The 15730-nt window shown below is 34.7% G+C and overlaps 1 protein-coding gene across 3 annotated transcripts in view; it reads right to left on the bottom strand.

Moving 5' to 3' along the window:
* The window catches only part of KCNT2 (potassium sodium-activated channel subfamily T member 2), a 304909-nt gene that overhangs the window by 11483 nt on the left and 277696 nt on the right, over positions 1-15730 (bottom strand). For 2 of the 3 annotated variants that reach the window (XM_054690179.1, XM_054690180.1), the window contains 4 exons: positions 14249-14332; positions 12932-13060; positions 8535-8555; positions 5026-5329 (listed from right to left, as the gene is read on the bottom strand). In XM_054690179.1, the coding sequence (XP_054546154.1) occupies positions 5026-5329; positions 8535-8555; positions 12932-13060; positions 14249-14332 (538 nt within the window). The remainder of the gene's footprint in view (positions 1-5025; positions 5330-8534; positions 8556-12931; positions 13061-14248; positions 14333-15730) is intronic. The other variant, XM_037496318.1, reaches the window with a different exon arrangement.

Raw genomic sequence — 15730 nt, 5'->3', positions numbered from 1 at the left:
TGCATACATTGTACAAAAATGAAAAACGATGTAAAAATATATATAATTAAAATAATAATAATAAAAAAGAATATGAGAAAAAAACATATCTACTTGTCAGAGACTGAGAGTTGTCTCTGAGAGATCATTCTTTCTGTCTACTTTAATATTAACTGGGAAATAAAAAAATAAAACATGTTTTCTTGCTAATGGGACATGGTAGAAACAGTGTGTGCAACCACATGGTAATGTCTTTTAACTGACATTGTTCTCTTCCTTCCTTCCTTCATTGTTCTCTCTCTTCTTCCCTAAGTAGAATGTAGATTAAATGATTTGAGTTCAATATTCATCTTGTACCATGAATAAATTAATCATGATGAAGCAGTCCAATCCTTTGGGGGTCCTGAATATATTTAAATCCACTATATCCACATCTTTACCTAACATTTTTATACAAGCTACTGAAATCTGGTTTACAAACTTATTATCTTCCCTTCTATATCTAATCCAACATTCTCCAACATTTTTTCACATAACAGGATATATAGACAATGATATACATACATCACATTGGGGTAACAGACAAAACTTTGACTGTAATGACTACTCTGAGGGAGCCTCTGAAGAGGCCAAAACTGATTGCACCTGGTGTTCTGAAGATATAAAAGATCAAAATCATGAAAAAACATGTAAGTAACTGAAACATACTATTATACTATGGTATATTGTTTGAATAATTCACTTCTATATACTTCAGCTTCTTATTTTTAAAAAATCATCTCTTCCCTTAATATTCCTGAAATGTGGCTTTCAGAGTTCTCTTTCCCCTGAGGTTACTTCATCTACTCTTAAGACATTAATTAAAAGTTTATGCTCAAGTCTCTTTCTTGAGCACCAGCTAGCAGAAATACAATTTCTTAAGGAACAATATGCATCTGAAGTTTTTCAGGCATTCAAATTAAATTTACTATGTTCACCCTCAAAGACATCATCTTATACACTTCCTCCTCCAACTCCTCCTCTTTTTATCTCTCCTTTCACTCCTCATTTTCCCTCTTCTTTATGTCTCATATCCAACAAAGTTAAAAGTAATCTGTTTATTCTCTTGGAGTAGGCCAGACTTACTAATTAAAAAATCAGATCATATGGGAGCTAATCAATTATCATGCATCATATATAAAGCACTTAAAAGCATTCTGAATCGGGCCTCCCCGGTGGCGCAGCGGTTGAGCGCTGGGTTGCGAAGCTGCCCGCAGCCTCTGCAGCGGTTCAATCCCCGGCTGCTCCCCGGCCACCGGAGGAGGGTCCCACATGGTGCGCAGACCTCTCCTGCCGCCCGCTGCTCCCCTCAGCAGTGTACTTCGGTCCTTCTGCCTGCTCTGCTCCCCGCTCTGGCTCTGGTGAATTCTCTCACCCTCCCGCGCTTCTGACTGTACCCAGTGCTTGTATAAATAAATAAATAAATCTTACCAAAAAAAAAAAAAAAAAAAAAAAGCATTCTGAATCTGTGAAACACTACAAAATACTGATAACAATGTTAATAAAATGAATGGTATCACAGAAACATAAAGCATTAAAAGTTGTAAGTTATAGTAACTGTTGAGTGTGTACTAAGCAAAGCGACCAAAGAAATCATTTCTAATTGAGACCTTGTTTTCTCATCTGCAGCCTTATGTTTATTCACACAATGAATGTGCAGTTACTGGGTTCCTATGTGTCAGGAAATGTGTAATTTTGGGGAATACAAAGATGAAAAGTTGAGTACAACATTTCCTTTCCCTCTAGGGTGGAAGGCAAACATGGAAAACAATAATTTGTTTTAGAGTTTGGATCCTCGATGGAGTCACTACTGCTCTCAAGGGTGCACAGTTGTCTTTTGTTTGTTTTTTGAGATGAGAAAAAACAAAAATCTTACTCTTTCTATGTGTAAAATACAGATACACATACAGTACATAAACAGACATATGGTAAATCTATGGTATTCACTGATTGTTAAGCACATTATTATTTATTATCCCATTTGTCCTTCAAAACACACCTAGGACTAGCTATTCCTGTTTTCATTTCACGAATGAAAAGGTAGCTTGGGGAAGCTAAATACATCAACAAATCTACTGGTTGACAGGAGAATATCACTTTTATAAATGCTAAGTTCTTATCCACCTAGGTCATTGCTTTATTTCTAGTGTTGGGAACAATGCCTGGCTCAGAGGTTTCCTGGGAAAGTTTATTGAATGGAGAATTATTGTGGGTTAGGAATAAACAGAGACGACCAGAGGCCCATGATGTACTAGATTGAAAATATTATTTTCAGAACATCTATGTTATTAGAGATGTGCATGACTTCAGAAAGGACTAATGGGTCTATGGGTAAATAGATGGATTGAATGGACACAGAGAGGGAAAAAGAAGATGAACAGTATCTGTCATTCCTTTCTGTAACAGCTAATGTGAGAATTAAATAAACAAATTTTAAAAATTAAATGCAAGTTACATGAAGAACGTTTCATTAGTAAAAACATAATACATTCACTGATGATTCTTTTACATGGTCAACTCATGCATGTTTCTCTTAAAGCAAACTGTTACCTGCCACACTGCTTAAAAGGCCAGCCTGGGATTAGAATGCTCAAGAAACAGGTAGAAATGGGATGAATAATCATTTACTAAACCTTTTATAAAAAAGTAAAAAGTAACTGAGGGGCCTCCCTGGAGGCACAGGCGGTTAAGCGCAGTGCTGGGAAGCTGTCCTCAGTCTCTGTAGCACTGTTTGGAACCTGGCCGGCTGTGGAGATACCCACATGGCATGGCAGACGTCTCCTGTCTCACCCGTTGCTTCCATCAGCAGTGTATTTCAATAAGTCTGCCTTTTCTGTTCCCTGCTCTGTCTCTGGTGACTCTTCTCATCCTCCTGCACATCTGGTCTATACCCTGGTTTTTGCATGCATGAATAAATAAATCTTTAAAAAAAAGAAAAAAGAAAAAAGTAACTGAGGAATAACTAAGAAAAGTATACATAAATATAGAATTTCAGTCATGTAAGAAATATAAACATACTTAATATCATTAAATTGGCAAATAGCTATTAAAAGAAGTTTTAAATGAACATCATTTTATTCTTCCAATTTGCTTCTTACTGTAAGATCTTGGATGGTTATATTAAAATTATTGGTCACAGATTAGTCTGTTTTACATGTAAGTGAAATATACTTAAGAATTTCAATTACATATGGAATCCTGATCCTACCACATTTCAGCTGTAGGCCCTTGAACAAGGCCTAACCTATGAGCTTCAAATTCTTGAAGGGGAAAATGAGACACTTATCTAATCAGATTAAGGTACAATCTTTTTTTTTTTTTTTTTTAAAGATTTACTTATTTATTTATTTATACAAGCACTGGGTACAGTCAGAAGTCCGGGAGGGTGAGAGAGAGTTCACCAGAGCCAGAGCGGAGAGCAGAACAGGCAGACAGACAAAGTACACTGCTGAGGGGAGCAGCGGGTGGCAGGAGAGGTCTGTGCGCCATGTGGGACCCTCGCCTGGGGGCCAGGGATCAAACAGGTGCTGCAGAGGCTGAGGGCAGCTTCGCAACCCAGTGCTCAACCGCTGCGCCACCGCGAAGGCGCTAATGTACAACCTTAATTAAAGTATAAATTACTCATTTATAAGGAGTAATGAGAAGATATACATAAACTACCTGGCATAGAATGGACACCAAGTAAATTAGTTCTCTTCTTCAGAGAAACACAGATAATTTAAACTCTATAAAATTCAGTGATTGGAAGTTTTCCCTCTCTCCATTGTTTTATTTTTTTATTTTTTATTTATTTATTTATTTATTTATTTATTTGTTTGTTCGTTTGTTTCGTTTATACATGCACTGGGTACAGTCAGAAGCACGGGAGGGTGAGAGAATTCACCAGAGCCAGAGCAGGGAGCAGAGCAGGCAGAAGGACCGAAGTGCACTGCTGAGGGGAGCAGCGGGCGGCAGGAGAGGTCTGCGCACCATGTGGGACCCTCCTCTGGTGGCCGGGGAGCAGCCGGGAATCGAACCGGCGCTGCAGAGGCTGCGGGCAGCTTCGCAACCCAGCGCTCAACCGCTGCGCCACCGGGGAGGCCCCTCTCCATTGTTTTAAGTTGAGACTTTAATGATAATGATAAGATGGGAAGAATTATGAAGTACATTTTATTTTATCCTTAGTCTGCCAACACTCTTAGCTCATATACACATACCAAGTAACATTTACGTGTATATATATTATATATGCCAAGTTATATATGTATGAAAACAAAATATTTTATTTATAATTTGTTTTTCCTAATTTTATTGATTCTTTTTAAAATAAAATTCTTCGACTAATAAATAATATGTGTTTAAATTATATTTGCATCATATATTTAAACTATGCTATATAGTCTATACTGCTATCAGAGATCAATACAGAAGCCTATCAATTATTGATTCAGATATAATCTATATTAGGGTAAACATTATTTGAGTGTTAAACTTTTGAAGACTTTGTGTTTCTGGACACAAGAACCTAAGTACATTTTGTAGAAATATTGTGGCTCATCCATTATTACATATTTTGTTACTGGCCAATGACTCACATTTGTTTTATCCTTGGTCCTAAAAAAAGATGAGTTTTCTCCGGATGTGTGTGTGTGTGTGTGTGTGTATGTGTGTGTGTGTGTAAAAGAGACTTCAGAGCCAGACAAGCACAAATTTCTATAGAACACTTAATATTAACAAACTAATTAGTAAGTTACTTCACAAACTGATTAGGAACTTCCTTGTCTCTAAAATGTAATAGTTTTTGCGAAATGAAAATTAAGATAATTGACATAATGGGTTCACATCAGTGAATTAAGAAAATACTTGACATATTTATAATTATTTTTTGTAGCTTAGATCTGTCACTAGTTCATTCAAATTGACCTGTGAAACAAAACTGTGATTCTTCACTTACTTCAAGCCAACTAAGCGACTAACAGGGGCAAGGAACTACAGGTCGGTACAGTACAATACTTTTAAAGAACATACCATAGCCCACCGTAGAAAGACCCAGGTGTTTCATTCTATTTTTCACAAGTTCAGCAAGCTCTTGTCTTTCAGACCTCCTGTAGAGGTTCAGTCGCTGCTGGGTTATTTTCTCAGCTGTTTTGCCAGAGTGCTTTGGACCTTTTCTGCTCAGTCTTCGGGCCCATTGCATACTCTTTCTCCTCAGTAAGGGATGGTCTGACTGGTCACTGGATGTTGAGTTGCGGTGGTGGTTGCTTCGGTGATGACCTTGCTCTTTGGAGTCTTTTGTGTCTTCCCACTCTTCTACACTGATAGATATTTGAGACTTTAAAGGAAATGGATATTTATAATTAGTTATTTAGGAATAATTGTTTTCTGGAGTTAACTAGTCTAGTATTTGTTTGCAAATATCTTGTTACAATTATGTATCTACTCATGAGAGTTTTCACAGAAAGAGCAAAATCATAATCATTGATACTAATTTTCCGTTTTAAAAAATGTTAGAAAATATTTTTGAAGTTATATATCAACCAGATAAAATATCTTCGCTTTTCCAATATAAGTTCTTATGAAAGGATTTAATTTTTATGCATCAGAATTATCATGAATGACTACTAGCTTGAGTAGTTTGAAACCACAAACAACCTAAAAACTAGATACCATATAACTATACTCAAATAAAGTCCATATAATGGACTTTTCTAAATCTACACGTGCCGTACATGAAATTTAAATTAAAATTATGAAGATTTCTTAATTTTGGAATTAATAATATTTTAAAGGTTTTAAAATTATTGCTCTTTCTAAGGACAGCATTAGAAAGAACTTCATATAATGTGAATTTATTCCCTGATGATCCAGAAGAAAACAAAATAATTTTAAATTCATGCCATTATTTATTCATCATATAAAATACTTTCTGATTAAAATATCACAATATATTATAGAAACTGATCTTTGTATTATAGGTGAAAAAATATGTAATAAAATACTAATGTTTTGCTAATGTATTCCAAAACCACAAATAAAACTTAAATCAGGCTTACTTCCATAGGAGGGAAAAACAATGAACAAACTCATAAAGTCTATGTTGATGTACACTTTTACTATTATATCTGATTTTAAAGTAAGCTCTTCTTGATTTTTAGGTCTTTGATAAATAAAAGCTTTATGTGTCAAATATGTTGCTTTTCATACCAAGAAGCCATATGAAATGCAACACTGATCAAAGCAGAAAGTTTTACTTTCTAGAAGTATGTGCATGCAAATGAACAGCTTCCTGAAAGTCACCCTACATAAGAAGCATTCATAAATCTGCTGTGTTTTCCTTCTATGGGTGAAAGTTTATGCTTCAGCTATAACATGCATATGTTGCTGGCTTTCAAAGTAACAGAATTGAAATTACCAATTTTTTCATCTTTTTTTTTTTATAGAGGCATGCTTTTTATTTATTTATTTATTTATTTGTTTGTTTGTTTGTTTCATTTTTACATGCTCTGGGTACAGTCAGAAGCTCAGGAGGGTGAGAGAATTCACCAGAGCCAGACCGGAGAGCAGAGCAGGCAGAAGGACCGAGGTACACTGCTGAGGGGAGCAGCGGGCGGCAGGAGAGGTTTGCGCGCCATGTGGGACCCTCCTCCAGTGGCCGGGAGGCCGCGGGCAGCTTCACAACCCAGCGCTCAACTGCTGCGCCACTGGGGAGGCCCATGAAATTACCAATTTAAGGCCAGGAGGGGGTTCCAATAAAATCCTTTAAAAGTCAATAGAAATTATGGATGCACAGTCAAAGCTTACATACAAATCCTAATGGCAATTAGGTGATAATCTCACACTTAAATTCAATAAAAATTTAACTTCATATTTGTTTCAAAACAGTACTGTACCACAGTGTTATAAAATAATTTCTTTGACCTTCACAACTTTATTATAAGAGAATATGTGAATAAAATTTATAACCTTATTTATATCTCAGAGCTTAATCTGGAAGTTTCAAAATTTTAAATGCTATGGTTTAAATGCTATGGTGTTGCAATCATGGATATCTTTACAAATTTTAACTTACTCTAGTTTCCCCTACTTGATAATATACTGAAAATCTTCAGTAAAACTAAAACTCATAAACTCTAAAGTAATATATACCATCAGTAGAGACTATCATTCCTTAGTCAGTAGTTTGAGGTTATAGGTACTTGATAGCAAAACTGAAAACATGTTGGTTCATTCACATTTAGACACTTGCTGAGTTTTGTGAATCATAAAATCATACCCAAAGTGAAGCTTTCTTGGTAAACATTTAGTAAATCCCAAATGAATCAATATATTGGAACTAAAATAAAAATATTTTTTAGAAGTGGGCCTCCCCTGGTGGCGCAGCAGTTGAGAGCTGGGTTGCGAAGCTGCTCGCAGCCTCTGCAGCGCCAGTTCAATCCCGGCCGCTGGGCAAGGGTCCCACATGGCGCGACAGACCTCTCCTGCCATGCCCGCTGCTCCCCTCAGCAGTGTATTTCGTCACTCTGCCTGTTCTGTTCCCTGCTTTGGCTCTGGTGAATTCTCTCACCCTCCTGCATGTCTGACTGTACCCAGTGCTTGTACAAATAAATAAATAAATCTTAAAAAAAAAAGTTCCTTTAAACATTTTTTTAAAAATTTGAAAAGTAATAAAATGACAGATTATAAACCTTAAATAAATAATTTAAGATGTTCAAATTTATTTAATAAACAGAATTTGAAATTATTAAATGGATTCAGGACTATGATATAGGGAAAACAACAGCTGTTATATCAAACAATTTGGATATTATGATAATATAGATCTTTTCTCCAAAATTCAGCAACATCAAACATAGACTTTTAGTTGGTACTTAAGTTGGACTTCATTTGTTATTTTTCACATACAAGTTTTACTCTTGATGACTACATTTTACCATTACTTTGATATCTGAAATGCAATTTTTAAGTTGAAAGTGTTTATATTATAATGATTTCAGTAATTATATTAATCTTGGGAGTTTGTGTTAAGCACTAAAACATAATGACAATTACTACAGTTTAAATGAAGAAAATGGCAAATAAAATTAAAAATCCAAATCAGCTGAAAATAACATCCAAGTTTTAGGAATATACTTAATGTCTGCATACATACATAATAAATAAGAACTAAAGGGTATGTTTCATATCATATGATCCCCATTATTTCCTTTTGTGAAGGTGGCTACCTCACTTAAGGACAAACAGTCCATCACCATTAAGTGGCTATCGGTACGGAGACCCACACAGTAAAACATGTGATTTCTGAATTACTATATTAATATGATTTGAGGACAAACAGGTAAAACAAATTTGTAATCCGATCAGGAAATATAAATATATTAAGTTGAAAATAGAGAATATTTATATATATTTCATCTTCATTAATTTGCTTTATTTTAAAATCTGAAAAATTAAATTAAATCTTAATATTCCTTTCCTTCAACAGCTTTGAAGTCATGTATTAAACCATTTGAGGAATGGGAGACAAACGAAATACTTACTTGTGATGCTATTTCTCGAAACTGACACAAAGAGAGGGAAAAAGAAACATACAAAATACAGTTTAAATAATGACTAAACAATACATACATGAAACAATATGTAATGAGAACAAAATATGACAGAACTAAGTAGCATTAATATACTGTGTTTGATTGTTTATCCTAGAACTTTTGAATAAAATTTGGTAAAGCATAAGCTATTATTTTAAAAGTTTACCAGAGAGTTGTTCATGTTAGGCAGTTTGTTTGGGTCTTTTTTTTTTTTTTCTAAAATTTTCTTTTTAAGGGTTGAAAAAAGTAAAAGAGGCATAGAAGAAAATGAAGCAGTTTGCAGAAGATGATGAAAAATAATATATTCATAAGATAATAGCTGACATAATATCAATAATCATTGTTATTCAATATCTGTACTATTCAGTATTTGTACTATTCAATACCTGTACTATTGAACTGAGGCTACCAAAAGAGAGGGTGGGGGGAAGGCACTGAGCCTACCAAAAGAAGCGGGTGGGCTCAATGAACTAAGTGGAGGTTTAGTTGGGCTTTGGTTGTGGCACATTATAGAGGTGTGAGCCTATACTCAACGCTCACAGCGCTGTAAGCCAATGTTACCTCAATAAATAGAATTTAAAATTTAAAAATTTAAAATGAATATACACATTTTCCCATGTAATTCATTAAATGTCTTTCCAATTTAAAAAAAATCTAACTTTTTTAAAGATTTATTTATTTATTTATACAAGCACTGGATACAGTCAGAATGGCGGGAGGGTGAAAGAATTCACCAGAGCCAGAGCAGGGAACAGAACAGGCAGACCGACGAAGTACACTGCTGAGGGGAGCAGTGGGCGTGGCAGGAGAGGTCTGCGTGCCATTTGGGACCCTCACTGGTGGCCAGGGATCGAACCGGTGCTGCAGAGGTTGTGGGCAGCTTTGCAGCCCTGCACTCAACCACTGCGCCACCAGGGAAGACCCCCCAAAAAAAAACAAAAAAAAACTAACGTGTTAAAAATTAGATCTTACAATAAATTATTTCCTCATACTTACATATTTAACTAAACAAACATTCAATTTCATCAAACTTACAGAAATATTATATTTTTTCATATTGATTATAGAATCTAGAAGTTCATTTGCCCAGTCATGACACTGTGGTGTGGTGACAACACCTGAAGGGAGGCCTCATGCTTCTAAAACACAACCAACATTGTTTTCCAATGTTACCTCAATTAAAAAAATCATGCTGGGCCTCCCTGGTGCTGCAAGGCATTAAGACGCAACCTGTGAAGCTATCTGCAGCCACTGCAGCACGAGTTCAATCCCTGGCCAGAGAGCAACCCACATGGCACAGCACAGACATCTCCTGTCTCTCCCACTGCTCCCTTCAGCAGTGTACTTCAATCAATTTGCTGTTCTGTTTCCCACTCTGTCTCTGGTGAATCTTCTCACCCCGCACACCTCTGGCCTGTACCCCAGCTCTTGTATGCATAAAAAAAAATATTAAAGAAATCATACCAACTTATTTTTTCAGTTCTAAGGATTAATATTCTATTAATTTTTTCAATAGGGTGATGTAAAATTTTCAATTATTTTCTTTAATATAACCCAAATCTAACTCATTACCTAAAGGGAATGTTTTATATTGTAGAAACATAAAATATAATTTTATATGTTTTCTATTTTATATGTATTTATTATACAAATATAAAAATACGTATAATAAACATTTTATTACAGACCCTTTGAAACTGTCTCAAAATTCCAAACATGCTTCCCAATGAAATAAACATTGAAAATGGGCAGCTAGAGTTTCTAAATTATTCTAAATTATTATTAAATTCATTTTATTACTAACATTTTATAAAAGCTAATCTGCTTATTATACATAAAATATATATGTATACATAATACATATAAAATTTTACTTTCCAATTTAATAGTAAAGAGTTAATGATTAGTAATTCAGTAATCATCCATTATATACATTTATTAAACCTATAGGATATATTTACTGTGAAGGTGACCAACAATCAGAGTAACATATTCCATAAATTCATTCTCTGTACTTCAAAGATGCTGGTATTTAGTATGCTACAAAATAATCTGTTTCAAGTTTCTAATTAAATTGTTCACTGTCTATATTATATATCAAGCAAAAATGATTTTCATTGAATTTATAAACTGGAAACAAAGGAAGTTCCACACTTTCTACTAAAAAAAAAAGGAATAAATGCTTATTAATTTAGAATTCTTCATATTGGGGGGAGGTAGTACTACATAATATACTTTTTTCTGCCATGTAAAGTATGACTATTCACTTTAAATGGAAGAAGTAGGGCCTCCCTGGTGGCGCAGCGGTTGAGCGCTGGGCTGCGAAGCTGCCTGCAGCCTCTGCAGCAACAGTTCGATCCCCAGCCACAGGCAAGGGTCCCACATGGCACGCAGACCTCTCCTGCCGCGCCTGCTGCTCCCCTCAGCAGTGTACCCCGTTAGTCTGCCTGTTCTGCTCTCCATTCTGGCTCTGGTGAATTCTCTCACCCTCCCATACTTCTGACTGTACCCAGTGCTTGTATAAATAAATAAAAAATGTTAAAAAAAATGGAAGTAGTAAATATTATACATAATCTTACAATAACTGAAGTGATGTTTTGCTACCAATGAATTTAGAAAACTTGGAACTGTGGATAAAGGATATTCCTGCAGACAGAAATATCATCCTCATGTGTCCCCTAGAGGAGCAGGTTAGGGTTTATAAGCATTTTACTGAAGTATCTTTATTGTGATGTGAAAATTTGACAAAAACGTAATGTTAAATGTTCTTTGACAGCAATACAAATACTACCAACAGTGTAAACAGCATGGAACAAAGTCATTCACATGCAAAATAATTCACAAGGACTTGGAATTGACCAAGGACAGAATTTACTATGTTGAAATTCACAAAGCCTGTATAAGAACATAATACTCCACTGTATGGAAATTTCCTTCATACTTACCAAGTTCAAATAAGACACTGTTACTTGGTTAGGGATGAAACTATTTCTCTTTATCTTTAATCAACAATATTTTTAGATCCAATATTCTTAAAATTTTAAGCATATCTGGCTGGCCTATCTTACATATTTAAACTGACTTATGCTTAACTGTGAGGCATTCCTGATTTGGACTTTTGCTTTGTAGTGGGAACCACAGGATCCACAGCCAATAACAATTGTAATTGAGGAGCAGAAATGGCAATATAGTTCCTTTTAGTACTCCCGAAACTGTAGTGAAACCATCAACAAACACCTCAAAAAACTAGAAGTATATCCCACAGTCCTATATATCACTTATTTAAATATGAAACTACTAATTTTAACAAGAAAACAAAAATCTACTCAATTGCTTTTATGTGCCTTGGCAGATTTTTGTTTTGTTACATGGATTGAGTGATTTTATCACACACTGGTTTACCAATTATATGGACTACTAAAATTCATATAAAAATTGATCTGAGTCTCACAGCTGATAAGAAATTTTCTTCTTTGCGTACGAAAATAAAATGAATGGCTAAACAAAATAACAAAAATTTCTAATACATTTAAGTTTGTGAAGAAAAAATATTTCAAGAATATAAGACATAATTTATATGAAATAACTTTGTTAGATGCTGATAGGGTCATGCATTTCTGCAAAAATTTTATTTCACAAAGGAATCTAATTTAAAAGATGCTGTTTTACTAAAGGATATAAAAACTATTTAAAACCATGTAACATGAGTAGATCAAAATGTGGTACTATCAAGAATTGCAGCCATCAGGAATTCTGTTTCATATTAATGAACTCTAGTTTTTCAAAATTAGTGAACTATCTCTGGAAAAGTCTGGCAATTTTGCTGGGTTTCATCTCCTGCCTGCAGAGTACTATTTAATCTAGAGTTTTAGAAAAATGAGTTTCAGTGCTTATTAATTTTTCTTTGTTTTGCTTTCTTCCAAATGTTAATATATAACAAGTTAAGGAGTTTATTAGAAAGTTAGATTGCTTGTCCTGAACGCCTCTTCTGTGTGAGAGGATTACTTAGAATTAGCTTGTTTCCCAACAATCCTCTAGAAATGAAAAATGTTAGATCTACAAAGGCATTCAGAGCCAAAGTCTACAAATTAGAACAATACATTAGGCAGCAATATTTTATTAAACACAGTCATAGTTTCCTAAAACAAACAGCTGATAGATTTTTACTTCTGAGAATGGACATTATGTACTGTTTTGGACATTACTGAATGGACATGTTCTGAATGAACATTATGTATAGTTATTAACTTTTTATGGCATTTTCCAGAAATCAGCTTCCAAGATTAGGAATGGCAGTCTTCAAGCATATTAAACACTAAAATATGAATATCTTGATATTTCCAAACCTCAGATGTAGCAAGTTTCTGAGATTCAGTTCTGTAGATTCCAATGGGCACATCTCCAGTAGAAGAACACAACTTCTGATAAAGTCTGGCATAAGTTCTGATCCATAGGTCATCCTCGGTGATTTTCATCTATAACAAGTATGAGAATTATCTACATGTCTTAAGAAGTAAAAACCCAATGATTATTTTCTTCTACTTGAAGGCAGAATTCATTAATAATTTAAAATCTCAAAGTTGCATTTTATAAGGGCTTGCATTCAACCTCAGGCATATCCTTGGGATTCACCCAAATTTAAAAAAAAAAAAACTGCATAATTTTTGGCAACATAGTATTGTCTTAGTTCAATATCCATAGGCAAGAGTTATTGGTAACTGACTGGGAGATTTGGAAAATGTGGAGACTTTTTTGAATGTTCCAGCAACTAAAGGCTGCTACCAAATTCAGTGGACAGGGTAAGCCAAAGTAAGTATCTTAAAGTACATAGGACCCTCCAGCAAAACAAAAACTGCCCCATCAAAAGTGCTAATTACACCAATACTGAGAAAGTGGAGCAAAAGGCACAGGGCTAAAAACAGGAGGCATAAATTCTAGTCTCTTTTTGCTAATTACAAGTTTGAATTGTTAGCCAGTCATTTCAAAAAATACATCTGGACATAGTATGATCATATATAAAACAAAGGGATTAAATTACATGATCACTTTTTTAAAAAAAGATTTATTTTATTTATACAAGAGCTAGGGTACAGGCCAGATGCATGGGAGGGTGAGAGGATTCACCAGAGACAGAGTGGCGAGCAGAACAGGCAGACAGACCAAAATACACTGCTGAAGGGAGCAGCGGGCGAGACAGGAGAGGTCTGCCGTGCAATGTGGGTTGCTCGGAGGCGGCGGGGATCGAACTGGCACTGCAGAGGCTGCTGACAGCTTCACAGCGCTGTGCTCAGTTGCCTGTGCCACCAGGGAGGCCCAGATCACTTTTTTTTTTTTTTTTTTTTTGCATTATGGCATCCTATATCAGAAACTATCAGTCTCAAAATGCCAGGTTTAAAAAAGAAATTGATTTTTGTGTGGAGTGACTTTTTTATCATGATTATTCACTTAACATAGTATGTTTTCCCTAAAAATATTAAAGGAAAAAATGATGATGCTATTCTTGGATCAGTACACACATGTACGTGTGCACCCACCCATCCACCCACACATATACACATACACATTAGATATATATGACCCAAAAGAGTTAACTAAAGTACATTAGAGACAGATATCCTAAGAGTCCATCAGGGGACAATCTTCCATTCCAGAGTTTAACTTACAGAACAAAGAAACCCTGATCCTGGTGTAGTGTCTAAACCCAAGAGAAGTCTGGTGATAGAAATCATGTAATCCTTCACAAAGCACTGCAATACAAACAAAATATGTATTTATTATGAGTACAATAGCCAGGGAGGTAAACATTTTAGGTAAACATTCCATATGGTAGTGATAATCATAGATTACTTCTCCTAATACATCATTAAGACTTTATGAAAAAGAAAATAATTTTTTTAAAAGAAAAGAATAATAAAAGGACCTTCTACTCTTATTAAAATATAAAATGTATTGTAGAATATTGAACTGGGACATTTCTCATATTTTAAAAGAGAAATGAAAATCTATCTTTTCATTTCTAATACTCAAGCATAGTTAACCTGTCTATAGTGATATATAGAAAATAATTACTCTCTAGAATATCTGATATGCTTACATTTTTAAATATTTATTTATTTATTTATTTGTTTGTTTGTTTGTTTATTTATGTGTAAAGGAATAAAAAGAATTGGTGAGGGGCATGAAAGGATTCACCAGAGACAGAGTGGGAAGCAGAACAGGCAGATTCACTAAAATACACTGTTAAGGGGAGCAGCAGGCGAGAGAGGAGAGGTCTGTTGCACCATATGTGAGTTAGCTCCTTGGCCGGGAATGTAATGCAGGTAGTGATGGTGATAAGTCCTCAGACTCCACCCCCATTGATAGGTTTATATTTTATGCATATTATTAGATGTGATAAGAGCTATGAGCTAAAATAAAATAGAGAATCAAAAAACCAATGCATGAACTAAAGTTTGCAATGTAATATTTTATTTTGGGGGTTTAATCTCTATGCTAGTGAAATAAATTTCTAATATTTGAAGTTAATAAAATGTGAATGAAGTAATAGTTTATTAATAAATTTTATCCAACTACTTGTGTGCTAACAAATTAGATATATTTTGTTATGTATCATAACCATTACTCAATAGTTAACAATGTTTCTAATTTCTTATAATTTTTAAATTCTGAGTGAAAACAATTTCATCTGATGCAAGGAAATTTCACCGTGGCAATTGTTACATTATTTGATAAATTTTATGAAATGACTTCCTTGAATTTGATCTTCAAGTGTTAAAGAGTTAAAAACTTAACCAATATTTGTTTTGCATAGGAAAGACTTTTAAAATATCTTTCATATAAATCTACTATACTTGTTAATTGCTACTTGAGCTCACAAACAGCTAGGTTCAGAAAGCAAAACCCTCCCATCTAAAGAAGAACAGAAGAAAACACACCCAATCCTCATTTCAGACCAAAGAAATCTCATTTTAAATTTCAAGATGTATCAATGTAGAAGTTAATATGGGAACACTGGGGGGGGGGGAATGAGTTGTGACATGCCTTTAGGAAGGGGAGAGGAAGGACTAGGGTCAAAATAAGGGGGGGTGCAATTGTCTGGGGGAATATAACCAAAATAAAAATGCATACATTGTGCAAAAATGAAA

The sequence above is a fragment of the Talpa occidentalis genome, unplaced genomic scaffold (genome assembly GCF_014898055.3).
Source record: "Talpa occidentalis isolate TD23 unplaced genomic scaffold, MPIMG_talOcc4v2.1 talOcc4.8, whole genome shotgun sequence".
Classification (NCBI taxonomy): Eukaryota; Metazoa; Chordata; class Mammalia; order Eulipotyphla; family Talpidae; genus Talpa; species Talpa occidentalis.
The sequence above is the reverse complement of the archived record's forward strand: the minus strand, read 5'-3'. Positions and strand labels throughout refer to the sequence as shown.